The following is a 14,307-nucleotide window of genomic DNA, read 5'->3' on the forward strand; positions in this document are numbered from 1 at the left end:
ATCTTCCTAAACCATTTCACAAGCCAATTCTGTTCAGGTGAATCACACATGGCTGTCACTCCTTATAACCTTGATAGCCCATGCTCCTCCCCTTAGCCCCCAGTGCCTCAAACATGTCAGGTCAATACTGCTTGCTATATATATTCCCCACATGTCCGAACCCTCTACAGTTTCTGCTCAGCCCCTTAGTGTGCTTTACATTTAGAGTCCTCCTATGTTAGGAGATAGCAGCTTGCTCCGACAGGTGAGCAGCTTCCTTGCCCGCGGTAAAGAGACTCCCACTGACAGCCTCATTTCTGGTATACAGGGAATGAAGAAAGTTACAGAAAATGTTATAAGTTATACTAGTTGTGTTTAAAAATGCCTTTCACAATAATGAAAACCAATGAATTAAGTATAGTTTTTGCAACTTTTAATTCAATTTTGCCAAGGTCCATCATAAAACCGCAGGGGTTTGCGTTCTTTAAGCAGAGGTCATTGCAGACCTCCATGGATTTTGTAACCTCTACAAGGTTTTTTTTTTTTTTAAAAGCTCAACTTTAGAAAATTAAAAAAAAAAAAAAAAAAAAATCACCCTTGCAGCAAGTTTCCTCCCCAGGCCCAGCACTGCAAGGGTTAAATTATTGCAATTAAATATGGAAAAAATACCGCGCTAATTTAACCCTTATATAAAGTCATAGTGCAGCGCTAAAAAGTACGAAAAATGTAATGCATAATATATCACAACAATATATATCATAAAGTATAAAGTGCAAATGTGCCAAGTGTGAAAATAAACAAGAATGGTTGTAAAGTCCATACAACAACTGTAAAAGTCCAAAGAAGAAGAATAAGGATCCCGATGCAATCACAATGATCGAAAATAGCAGTACTACCGACTGTGCCCCAATCACCAATACGTGACAATCCACCACCAAAGGGGATAATCTGCTTACTGGGGCATGTGGACTCCACAGCACTGAGTCAACAACGCTTGAGAGGAACCAGAGTGTGACGTTCAGAAGGCAGCTTTAAGGGTCTCAAATCCTAGCCTCACAACAGGACCGCCGTTCACAATGTTGTATCATGCATTGCGTTGGACTTTAGAAACAAAAGAAGCCTCCAAAAAGTGTAAAACTGTAACTTTAGATTTTATTTAAAAAAAGTAGAACATTTACATCACATCCATGGTGAAAACCACCTTTATCCAGGATCCAGCAAGGAATAGTCTATGGAATGCCATGGCCTGAATAGCGTGAAAACCCAATGTGTTTCGCCCTCAAAGACGTGATCTGAGGTCTGGGATCATAGTTTGACACTTTGTGGAGGCTTTTCTTGTTTCTATGGTCCAACGCAATGCATGATACAACATTGTGAACAGCGGTCCTGCTGTGAGGCTAGGATTTGAGACCCTTAGAGCTGCCTTCTGAACGTCACACTCTGGTTCCACGCAAGCATGTGACAATCCACCACCAAAGGGGATAATCTGCTTACCGGAGCATGTGGACACCATAGCACTGAGTCAACAACACTTGAGTGGAACCAGAGTGTGACATTAAGAAGGCAGCTCTAAGGGTCTCAAATCCTAGCCTCAAGACAGGACCACCGTTCGCAATGTTGTATCATGCATTGCGTTGGACCATAGAAACAAAAGAAGCCTCCACAAAAGTGTAAAACTGTAACTTTAGATTTTATTTAAAAAACAGTAGAACACTTACATCACATCCATGGTGAAAACCACCTTTATCCAGGATCCAGCAAGGAGTAGTCTATGGAATACCATGGCCTAAATAGCGTGAAAACCCAACGCGTTTCGTCCTCAAAGACGTGATCTGAGGTCTGGGATCATAGTTTTACACTTTGTGGAGGCTTTTTTGTTTCTATGGTTCAACGCAATGATACAACATAGTGGTCCTGTCGGGAGGCTAGGATTTGAGACCCTTAGAGCTGCCTTCTGAATGTCACACTCTGGTTCCACGCAAGCGTGTGACAATCCACCACAAAAGGGGATAATCTGCTTGTGGACTCCGATACCATAGCACCGAGTGAACAAACTTGCTGTTATTCATATATATATATATATATATATATATATATATATATATATATATATATATATATATATATATATAGTTTTTTTTTTCTGGCGGCTCGATTGTTGCTGGGGAATCTATTGTTGGCTGCAGGGGATTTATTTTATTAATTCTCTTCTTATCAGTATCAAATTCCATACAAATGACCTGGTTCTGTATTCTCTAAAAGGGGTGGTACTGGAAGGTGGGTAGGGGTTGGGGACAAGGGTTGATTCGGAAGGAGGGAGTACCTGCGTCTATTTCCTGAGAAAAAAAGCTATATATATATATATATATATAGTCTTTACATACATCCTAACAGTCACATACTAATGCTAATAAATTTGGTCTATGGCATCTACGCTGTAGTGATCTTTGGTCTATTGAATGGGTGCCACATGCACGCATTTCCTAACACAGGATCCCTTTTTAAAGAAACGATATAGCAAACCTTTAGGCTCCATGTACACGGGACGCTGGAAATGGCCGTTTAGGAGCAGTTGGGCGTTTTTTTTAGAAGCCCCTGAACCCATCTACATTTTATCTTATCTGTCCATGTACACCAGGTCGTTTACAGTCATTTGCAGGCAGTTGCGTTCAGGGACTGTTTTTAGAACGCAATTATTTGCGTTCGAACGTGTGTTTCCCGGCGTTTCAAATGCACAAACGCGTCTGAACGCGTCCGAACGCGTCTGAACGCGATGACCCGCGTTTAGCGTTCGCGTTTTTCCATTTTAAAGGGGAATAATTTTTATGACCTCTAGGAACGCTTCTAAACGCAAACGCCCGCAAACGCTGCTAAACGCCCGCTAAACGCCAGTACAAACGCGACTGAACGGACGTTTCAAACGTCCTAAAAATTCCAGCATTCAAAGGGACTTTTAACAACGTCCCGTGTACATGGAGCCTAAAAATTAAAATCTAACCCTTTGTCAATCCAAAAATTCTAAAAGACCAAGAAGCCCATTTTCATAAAAACACATTATTATAGCACAAAACTAGCAATTGCTAACCCCATTCTAAAAACGCCAATTGCTTGGCTGTCCATGGCTTTAGGGCTAAGTCACAAATATGTAGATAAGGAAAAGACCAGAATGGCAGCTAGAGAACTACAGTATTTGTCAAAAGATGCGTGGACACCTGACCATCACATCTACAGGAGCTTCTTAGACTTCCCATTCCAAAACAATGGCCATTAATTTCAGATTGCCCCTCTATTTTGGCTATATTAGCCTCCACTCTTTTGGTAAGACTTTTTGGAGATTTTGGAATGTGTCTGTGGGAATGTGTGAGGCCACAATGTTAGATGAGCAGATCTGGCTCATATTTGGCATTCCAGTTCTTTCCAAGGGCGTTCAGTAGGGTTGAAGTCAGGGCTCTGTGAAGGCCACTTAAATTCTTCCACACCAAACTCATCAAAGCATGTCTTTATGGTGATATTGGATGGAGAAGACCTGGTGTGTTCCCGTTCATCCTAAAGGTATTTAGTAGGGTTGAGGTCAGGTATTGATGTTGGAGGAGAAGATCTGGATCACCATTGGTGTTCCAATTCCTCCCATAGGTGTTCAGTAGGGTTGAGATCAGGTATGGATTTTAGATGAGAAGACCTTGATCACCATCATCCTTCCAATTCATCCTAAAGGTGTTCAGTAGGGTTAAAGTCGGGTACTAATGTTGGATGGGAAGATCTGGCTCACAATCAACATTCCAATCCATCAAAAAAGGGGTTCAGTAGGGTTGAGGTCAAGTACGGATGTTGGATTAGAAGACTTGGATCACCATTAGCGCTCCAATTCATCCCAAAGGTGTTCAGTAGGGTTGAGGTCAGGACTCTGCGTAAGATACTCGAGTTTTAACACCAAACTGGTCAAACCATGTCTTTATGGAGCTGGCTTTATACACAGGGGCACAATCATGGTGGAATAGAAAATGGCCTTCACCAAACTGTTACCACTGTCTTAGTATGTTGTGGTATTAACAGTAGAATTCAAACCCAATCATTTGCAGGGGGTTCCTTATAAGTTAGGGTGGATGTGATGGTCAGGTGCCCTTTAGAAACTTTTGGCCATATGGTGTAGCTTCTTTCCAATAGGAGACCAGCAATGGCAACCTACATATGTCTCTTGGTAAAGGTTTCCTAACGTTACTTTAAAATAATGAAAAAGCAAAGAGATCGTAGACATGAAATTCTAGACTGTTATTACTTAAGGGGTCCGAGGAGCCAACTGCCTAACGCCCATTCTGAGGAACAATCATAATGTAAATATAATTTCACATTTGCACACTGAGCTCCATCTTGTGACAACAATTGCTATTGCATTCAGCTGAGAACACCTATAAAACAAAACTGCTCCTTCCTAAAAAAAAGATCAGTTAAGGGGTATCCATTGAGTTCAAGGGAGAAATTGCTTATTGGCTGGAACCAGAGGTCATCTCATAATTGGGCGAGGAAAAGGTATGACAGAAAATGGACTGGCTGCTATAGAATCTTATTTCCTTGACCACTATGGCTGAAAACCCCCAATCCTGCGAGTTCGCCCCACAAGATACTTTCCTGTCCTCTTCAGAAGACAAGCATGGCTGAACGAGTAACATGATAAAAAAAAAAGGTTATACCCATCCTTCTTATAGAACTCCAGCATCATGTTATCGGTGGCCACGCTGAGCGGCCTCCTGGCCTGGTCATGCTGTTTGCGGTCTGAGTGGTCCATGTCTGGCGAGGGCATGGAGCTGTAGTTGGCATTGTGGTTGGTGTGTATGGGGCTGCCATAGTTACCAGTCACATTAAATTCAATTTCTGTGGGAGGAAATTGATTGAATTAAAAAAGCGTCTCTACCAAAACATTTTATGAACATCGTAGAAGCTCAGGAACAGTTGTCTTTAGGGCAGCTGCCTGATGTTGAGCGCCCAAACAACGTATCACCATGCCCTTATATTTGATTGTCATTTCTTTTGCATGTGTGCGCTATTCTCTGTAAATATGCATGTCGCTTGGTTCATAACTGCACCAGCTTTGGAAATGCATGTTCAGGGTGTGCCCCCCCCCCCAGCTCTTTGTTTGTAACGTATCACCATGCACAACCCAGATATCCACACTCACCGCCTGGGAAGAACCAGTCGGCGTGCTGTATTATTGGCTCGATGATCCCTACAATCTGCAGCGAGACGGTGGTCATCATTTCCGTGATATTGCTGCGTGAATAAAGAGAGAGGATAGCAATTGAAAAAGATTCAAGGCTATTAACCAAAAATAAAATTAACATTTAACCACTTAAGCCCCGGAAGATTTTACCCCCTTCCTGACCAGGCCCTATTTTGCGATTCGGCACTGCGTGACTATAACAGACAATTGCGCGGTCGTGCGACGCTGTACCTAAACAAATTTGACGTCCTTTTTTTTACCACAAACAGAGCTTTCTTTTGATGGTATTTGATCACCTCTGCGATTTTTTGATCATGCGCTATAAACAAAAAAAGAGCGACAATTTTGCAAAAAAAACAATATTTTTCACATTTTTTTATATGAAATTCCCCAAAAAAAATGTAAAAATCTAAATTTTTTAAAATTTTTGGCCAATTTGTTTTCTGCTACATATGTTTGGTAAAAAAAAAAATTGCAATAAGCGTATTTTGATTGGTTTGCGCAGAAGTTATTGCGTTTACTAACTAAGGGAAAGATTTTTGTCATTTTTGTTGTTTTTTGTTTTAACGAGTAATGGCGGCGATCTGCGATTTTTTTTGCGGGACTGCGACATTTCGGCGGACAGATCGGACCCTTGACTGACATTTTTTACACTTTTGGGGGTACCAGTGACATTACTGCAGTAATCAGTGCTATATATATGCACTGTTACTGTAAAAATGACACTGGCAGGGAAGGGGTTAACTTTATAGGGGAAGGAGGGGTTAAGTGTGTCCCTAGGGGCGTGCTTCTTACTGTGATTGGATGTGGCTTTTCATGTAACAGCAGAGATCTACGATCCTACATAGCAGGACCGTATGATCTCTGCTGTTACACAGGGAAGAATGACAGGCGGCTTTGTTTACATTAGCCGCCTGCCTTTCTCCCTCTGTAACTGACGATCGCGAGTGACCCGATGTCCGCCGGTCACTCGCGCTGAGGTGTCCTTGAACAAGCAGGGGCGGGAGTGCGCCTCTGGCGGCGCGCGCCCGCCCCCTATTGGCTCACAGGCTAATGACGTACCGGTACGTCACTTTGCCTGCCCGGGGCTGACCGCCGCAGTATATGTACTTGCGGCGGTCGGCAAGCGGTTAAGAATGAATTATTAATTTGTAGTACAAAATTGTTTTTGAGTTCATAAATACAAAGAGTAGCACCCTCATAGGTAGGGGCTAGGTAAAAGCATCTTATGCTCCTTCTGCCTATCACGGGAGCCTGATCTATTAGGTTGCCTGTTGCATGTTCCCAGTTGTGATTCACTGGGTCTAAGGGAGTGTCCCCACTGCATCCAAAAGTGGATCCTGTTGGACAGTAGAGGAAACATGGACATTGACACATTGGCTTTTGTGAGAGTCCCAGTGGGAGGGCACTCCTGCAGTGCATCCTGCGATTGCTTACAAAGGCCGGGGGGACATGTGACAGGGCAGTCTTTGGCGGGAAGCAGAGACCCAGGAGGAGGCTGACGGCTGGTCTCTCCTCCTGCTGTATAAGGAAAGTGGTCTTAGGCAGTCGGCTTAGTAAACCAGGTGTGGAGCTGAGCTGTAGAGGATCCAGTAGAGCTGATGGCAGAGTCTTCCAGGAAAAACATTAAGTACCAGGGGAATTGCCAAAGGGTCTGCCCAGGAAGGGGGACCAGTCCAGAGAAGTCAGAGGATCAAGGGGCCAGCTTACACAGAGTGTCAGAGTAAAAGGGGGTGCCGTTTATAACCCTAAAGAGTAGGGACAAAGGGGATGCCAAGTAGGACCCTGAAGAGTGATTCACAGTGCAGTACAGTTCGGTTAATTCTTCTTCACTAAAGTGGCAAGGTGAAGCAGCGGCCTTGCCGCACTCAGCGTTAACATAGAAGTCCCAGCAAATGTGCATAGTTTGGGATAGGAGAAGGGATGAGTGGGATACTCAATAAATCAACAAAAACCAAAACCCTTGGGACTGTTTTCTGACTGAACTGAGCCCTTAGAATATGCTATTTTGTCAAGCTGTTGCTATGGGTAACCCAGGGGAATCTGTAACCAGCAGCTCCCAGGGGAGAAATGCTACAAAAGAATATAGCTTCCTGTAATAATATGGTAATAGAGACCAGAAATCCTGTGATTGCAATGCCCATTGCAACTGGACAACCACCAGCTCTGGACACCCAGCTGACCTCAGGCTATAAAATAATAATTTGCATAGCCCCACCTTCTTTCCCTATATCATGAATAAGCCCCTCCTTTGGCAACATAGTGATAGCGATTATGGCGAGTTTCAGTTAGGTGATATTGCCCATAAGACCAGTAAACTCTACCCATCCTTTCTATTTGCCATCTGGACCAGAATTTTCCGACTTCTTCAAAACTTGTCCCACTTGGTTGGTGCCAGGGATGCAAATTTCGCTCTGCTCCATTGCCCAATTCCCACTTCATTACTCCCATCAACAACAACTGGCCATGTATGCCTTTTGTGGCGGCCAAACAATCGCTAAAGCTTAGAAGAAGACTTGGTTTCCCTACAGCACAGGTGTCAAACACAAGGCCTGCGGGCCGAATGCAGCCCCCCAGGCCATTTCATGTGGTCCTGGCACCTCTCCTGCAGCTGCGGCACCCCTCTTGTCTCTGCCCCACCTCGTCTTAGTATTCTGCAGCAGAGAGGACGACAGAACTCCTCCTACAGATCCTGCACCTCTCTGTGCAGCCACAACACCAACTTGTCTCTGCCTCCCCTGGTCTCAGCATTCAGCAGACTCTGTATGCTGACTCCAGCCCTCCTCTGAACCTCCTCCAGACCTTGCACTTACTTCTTCCCAGATCCATCGGCATCTTCTTCTTCCTGGCAGTAGCACAAGGTAAGGGGGTGCATTGTGATGTAAGGAAGGGTGGGTGACTCTTGACTTATGATGGTGGGTGGCTCTTGACATCTCATGTAAGGGTGTAAGGGGGGGCGTGGGGTTCTCTGGACATCTAATCTTACAGATATAACCGGCCATTTGAGGGCAACCATAATGCTGATGCGGCCCGCAACAAAATTGAGTTTGACACCCCTGCAGGAAGTCAGGGACCAAATGACTTTGATGAGGATTAAAGAAAAACTGTCTAGCATCCGAAATGATTCCCAACCTAAATCTTTATGGACATGAGAACCATGGCTTAATTGTGCCCGGCCCTCTGTAAGCCTATCATAACTTTAACCCCATACCTGGATGGGACCCCGAGTTCACTGGGACTTCCTCTTAACCTTCTTCCTCTCCCCCGCCCCCCCTCTCCTGCTCCTTATCCCTTTCTACTTCCCTACCCGACCCCAATATATTCGCCACCCTACACTGCATTAACCAGCCTAATCTTCTGAGGCACACCGTGTACCGTGACCTCGATACATATTCATACCATTTACCTCCTGTAAGCCTACGTTGTTTTTGTTATTTCCACTATCTGGATTATGACACGTTGTCAAATGAGGTCATTGCCCCTGTGTGGGCTTCACAGGTGCTAGCTCTTCTTTTCTTGAAAACCTTAAAATCTTTGGAAAATAAAAAAATAGGCAATGCCGTCCCTCTGACTGCTCTTTATAACCCTCTCGCATCACCTTGAGCTTAAACGTGGCTGGTCTTCCGTCCCAAACCCAAGTTCTTCTTTGGTCAACTTACCCTTCCGCTTGCGGCCACAGAAGGTTAGGCCCCAGCACGATGGCCATATTGCTGGGGGTCATTTTGTTTGCGTCTTGAAACTCCGTCAATTTGGACAGAAACTTGATGACGTACCTAAAATGAAATCATGAATTTAGAAGCAAATCTGCAAGGAAGAAGAGGGAGAAGGACAGAAGCGTTCACATGGGTCAACTGGAAACTGGTGGGCAGGGCTGCTGATAGGGGGTAGCACCTGCCCTCCTGTACAGGGACCGGGCCCTACAGGTTTAACAGGGGGGCCCAGAGCAGCAGGAGTGGGCCCAATAACCGGAACCAATCCCCCTGTGGCCCTCCCTGTGCTTACAATGCTTCAGTTTGTGAATGAACAGGGAGCCTCTGTACAGTAGTGCTTCCTATTCATTCACTCTGCTGAGGCTGCAGAGAAAGGATTGAGGAATCTGTGCCCTCAATCTCGCTCTCTCAAAATATATTTCACCAACCCCCACAGGGCTGTTAAAAAAAATGTGAAAAAAAAAAAAAAAAAAATAAGGGCGTATTCTCATAGGTCTGTTCAAGAAGCTGGGCATCTAAGCTGTATGGGGCCCCATGATTTCTGAGGAAGAAGGGAAGGAGGCAAGAAAAATGGAAGCAGCACCATCTTCCACAATATTGATGTGGATTCATATTACTCTAGGAAACCATGGGCAACACTAAACCTTTTCTGCCTACAATTACAAAAGCCACAGCAAGAATCTAAAACACAACATGGCAGCAAGTATGGCCAACTTACTTGAAGTTGTTGTAGTTGGGTTTTGGCATCTTCTCACAAGCGTTCCAGAGGGCCTGAAGCCTTTTGTCCTGATCCTGAATGCTGTAATAAGGAAACAGACAGATCATACAAGGTTGAGTGTAAATGTGTCATATATCTGGTGAGTAGCGGTCCTCATACCCTATAGCTGCAAAGGGTTGAGCCAACTCAATATTGAACCCTACGGACTAAGACTGAGATGCCATTAAAGTTCATGTGTGTGTAAAGGCGGGCGTCCCAATACTTTTGACAATATAGTGTACATCAAAAGACAAAACTTGGATTTGTTAGTTGTAGTTGCAGTAAGGAAGCCTTGAATAACCCCTGTCCGGTTAAATTTCTGTCTGTGTCCCCACTGGGTAGATTCACCCTCTCTCTTTGTCCTGATGACTATTGCTTGCCAACACAGACATTGAGGTTATTTACTAAAACTGGAGAGTGGAAAATTGGTGCAGCTCTGCATAGAATCCAATCAGCTTTCAGGTTTTATTGGTAAAGCGTCATTGAACAAGCTGAAGTTAGAAGCTGATTGGCTGCCATGCACAGCTGCACCCAATTCTGAGTGACCCAGTTTTAGTAAATCCCCCCACAGTGACATTGGGGTCAGAGGAGATTTCCTACCACATTGTAGAGATTTTCTCTCACTTCCTGTTGTGTCTCCAGGACAGGAAGTGAAGAAAAAAAAAAAACTGACAGTGGTTGACTTATTCTATACCAGGGATCCTCAAACTACGGCCCTCCAGCTGTTGTTGAACTACACGTCCCATGAGGCCTTGTAAAACTCTGATATTCACAGACGTGACTAGGCATGGTGGGAATTGTAGTTCCTGAACAACTGGAGGGCCGTAGTTTGGAGACCCCTGTTCTATACTATAAAAAGTTTTGCGAAGACACACTTTAGACTCACTGCACCTCCACTACAAGGTCCCACTGTATATTAATACTTCTCCTGCTACGCTGCAATGCTTGGAGCAGATGTCTCTATAAACCAATGTCAGAATAAAAGTGTGGACTCACTTGGAAGCTTGGATCCATTCCTCATACAGCTCAAACGTCATGAGGGGCTCTGGAAGCTCTCGGAGGTAAGATTTTAATGCCCCTGCAACGACAAGTCGGGATGTAAGAGGTCTCTTCAAAGATAAAACCTTACCTACTGGTCTGTTGATTAATGTTCTAATACCTCTCCTTGAGATTGTGAAAAGAAATGCTGGAGAACTCCATATAATAACATCTTTTTCTCTGTTGTAATGTCCTTTCAGCTCCTCCCTGTATGAAGCCTGGTTTGTGAAAGCTTCCATTGTGGAGCTCAATCAGAATTCATGATACCTCTCCCACTGATGTGAGCATGCCTGAGCTTAAAGTGGTTTTAAAGCCTTAAGGTTTTTCACCTTAAGGGTCCTTTCAAACAGGCTTTCCGCCCGGCAGACTCCGTTTTACTCGATCTGCCGATTCCCGCTGAGCAGGCAGATGACAGGTCTGTCTCCACTTACTTTGCAGAGACAAACCTGTCAGATCCCCGCTCCCCTCTATGGGAGATGGGATGAAAACGGACCGCCTGTCTGAAAGGAGCCTTTTGGTTACAGAACTCAATAGTTTAGGTTGAGGCACAGAAATGCTTCTCTCTTATGCTCTGAGGTCTCAATCAGACAAGAAATGCCTCAAAGCAGGCAGTTTCTGCTGTGTTGTCTGGTTAGATAACCCACAGCACTCTGGGAATCCTTTGCCATGTATTAAATACAAAAACATTTCATTAGAAAGGGGATACTAACCTGCAATGGCATGCGGATCTGCTGAGTATTCCGCCACGTCCACAACGCAACAGTCTAAGGCAGCTTTTAACTTCTTCAGCTTGGAGGCAGAAGGAGCCACTCGGAACAAACCCTGGAAGAAAGAACAGACAATGGATCCATGGAACTTGGTGGTAAACTTGTTTCATTTATGACCTTATGACGTTTTCCATTACTGCTGGGGAAAAAAAAAACTGCCAGACTTGTGTGACCACTTTTTTGCTGGCATGGGACATTTATAGGTTGACACCAGATAAGGAAGAAGGAGCCAGCCATTGAGGATGTATTTTGTTTTTTAAATGCCGGCGTTGGCCATCAGTAGGCCAGCAAATAACAAGGAGAAGCCGGCCAATGAGGACATTTTCTTTTTAACATTGCTGGCACATGACCTCTGCAAGCCGGCACAGAATACGAAAGAATCCGGCCACGGATTATGTATTTTCATGAACATGCCAATGGGGGACATCAGAAGGCCAACCCAGAATAAGGAAGAAGAAGAAGCTGACCACCGATTTTGCCAGCACAGGACATCAGCAAACCAGAACAGAAGAAGGAAGTAGCAGCCACTGATGATGTAATTTTTGAACATGCTGACATGGGACATCGGTAGGCGGTCACAGAAAAAGGAAGAAGAAGCCCACCACTATTGACATAATTTTTTTAACATGGCGGCGCTTGACATCGGTAGGCCAGCTCTGAATTATAACCTCCCTGGCGGTCTGATTATGTCAGGATTTCTGTGCTAAAAGCGGTACATTGTTTTGCATGGAAATCTGTTTTATGTTTTAAAACTCACCTTCCCCTGCGATCCCCCGCCGTCCTCCCCCGCCATCCTCCCCTGCTGTCCTGCAGCTGTCCTCCTCCTCCCCTGCCGTCCTCCCCCGCCGTCCTCCTCCTCCTCCCCTGCCGTCCTCCCCCGCCATCCTCCCTGCCATCCTGCAGCTGTCCTACAGCTGTCCTCCTCCTCCCCTGCCGTCCTCCCCCGCCGTCCTCCTCCTCCCCTGCCGTCGTCCTGCTGTCCTCCGCCGATGCCGGCACCTGTTTTCCGGTTCCCTTCCCTTGCGAGCATTGCGATGCAGGGAGGTGGAACCGGCAGCAATTTCAAAAATGTAAATCCACCAAATGAGATGATAGAAAGCTGTGATTGGATTACACTGTATCATCCCATCTCACCACAGGATTTCACCTGGTGACTTTTCCAGTGCCCTGCCTGTGCTTTTCCAGTTCTTTGTGCCTGGAAAATAGAGAACGACCATGGCGTCCAAAAAGCCTTCTTTTTGCGCAAAAGTGCTTTTAGACGAACTGGAAAACAGCGACAGCGAAACGGAGTTACTTGAAGAACTGAGCGATAGCGATTGGTGGGAAAATTGGTCATCAGGTACGGAAAGTGAGGACAGCGAGGATTCTGATGTCTCTTTCTGGCACATCGCTTGTGGAATTTGGGAAGTTTATCAAATGATTCTTCAGAGCGATGTGCCAGAAAGAGACATCGGAATCGTCGCTGTCCTCACTTTCCGTACCTGATGACCAATTTTCCCACCAATCGCTATCGCTCAGTTCTTCAAGTAACTCAGTTTCGCTGTCGCTGTTTTCCAGTTCATCTAAAAGCGCTTTTGCGCAAAAAGAATGCTTTTTGGACTCCATGGTCGTTCTCTATTTTCCAGGCACAAAGAACTGGAAAAGCACAGGAAGGGCACTGGAGAAGTCTCCAGGTGAAATCCTGTGGTAAAATGGGATGATACAATGTAATCCCATCACAGCTTTCTATCATCTCATTTGGTGTATTTACATTTTTGAAATTGGCGCCGGTTCCACCCCCCCTGCGTTGCAACGCTCGTGGGGAAGTGAACCGGAAGGCAGGTGCCGGCATCTACAGAGCACAGAGCGGGGAGAGAGTGTGAGGACGGCGGGGGAGGACGGCAGGGGAGGATGGCAGGGGAGGACGGTGGGGGATCGCAGGGAAGGTGAGTAACATTCTGGGGTAATCCCAAGTGTGGCTCGGGGTTACCACTTTTGGTACTGAAAATTAACCCCGAGCCACACTCGGGAATACCGCCAGGGGGGGGTTAAAGAGGAAGAAGAAGTCGGCCATTAATGAGGTATTTTTTGAACATGCACAGACAGAAGAGTTACAGTGAATGTGGTAAGATAGGAATAAAAGGCATTTTCATCTACATTTACTGGTTTCCATATGTACTAGTATTTGCATTGCCAGCTTTTTTTTTTTTGGGGGGGGGGGGGGGGCTGCTTTGAAAAAATAGCAAATACCTAAATTTAAACAGGTGACTGCGTTCATTGGAGTTTTTGTTAAAAGCTTTAAATCTTTTGATCACAGGCAATCCAAATCTCACAGACAGGCCCATGGAGGTTAATGTGAGTGGTGATCCCGATGACTGAGCCGCGCACAGCGGATGCTCGGGAGATGAAACGCCGCAAGGAATGTCATAGGCTACCACACGGGAAGTGGAAATCAATCCCAGATGGCGAATTTCAAAGGATGAACTCTGCTGTTCCTGCCTCTTCCCTTCCTCTGACCTCAACTGGGAGAAACGTTCTATAATCTGAGGACAGCCAGGACTACATGGGAGCCGATCAGTGCAGGAGATGATGGATTGGTGGGGGTTTGTCCGGGATTTGTTTGTGCTGCTTGAGGTCATCTAATACCGATCGTCTAATACCAATCGTCTAACACCAATCGTCTAACACCAATCGTCTAACACCAATCGTCTAATACCAATCGTCTAATACCAATCGTCTAACACCAATCGTCTAATACCAATCGTCTAATACCAATCGTCTAACACCAATCGTCTAACACCAATCGTCTAACACCAATCGTCTAATACCAATCGTCTAATACCAATCGTCTAACACCAATCG

The 14,307-nt window shown here is 45.2% G+C and overlaps 1 protein-coding gene across 5 annotated transcripts in view; it reads right to left on the bottom strand.

The window, feature by feature from the left end:
• The window catches only part of ARHGAP44 (Rho GTPase activating protein 44), a 152,566-nt gene that overhangs the window by 33,453 nt on the left and 104,806 nt on the right, over positions 1-14,307 (bottom strand). For all 5 annotated transcript variants that reach the window (XM_082272665.1, XM_082272666.1, XM_082272663.1 and 2 more), the window contains exons 11-16: positions 11,410-11,521; positions 10,658-10,739; positions 9,623-9,703; positions 8,854-8,967; positions 5,153-5,244; positions 4,668-4,848 (exon numbers count right to left, since the gene is read on the bottom strand). In XM_082272665.1, coding sequence (XP_082128791.1) covers positions 4,668-4,848; positions 5,153-5,244; positions 8,854-8,967; positions 9,623-9,703; positions 10,658-10,739; positions 11,410-11,521 — 662 coding nt within the window. The remainder of the gene's footprint in view (positions 1-4,667; positions 4,849-5,152; positions 5,245-8,853; positions 8,968-9,622; positions 9,704-10,657; positions 10,740-11,409; positions 11,522-14,307) is intronic.

This window comes from Pelophylax lessonae, assembly GCF_965119305.1.
Source record: "Pelophylax lessonae genome assembly, chromosome: 11".
NCBI lineage: Eukaryota > Metazoa > Chordata > Amphibia > Anura > Ranidae > Pelophylax > Pelophylax lessonae.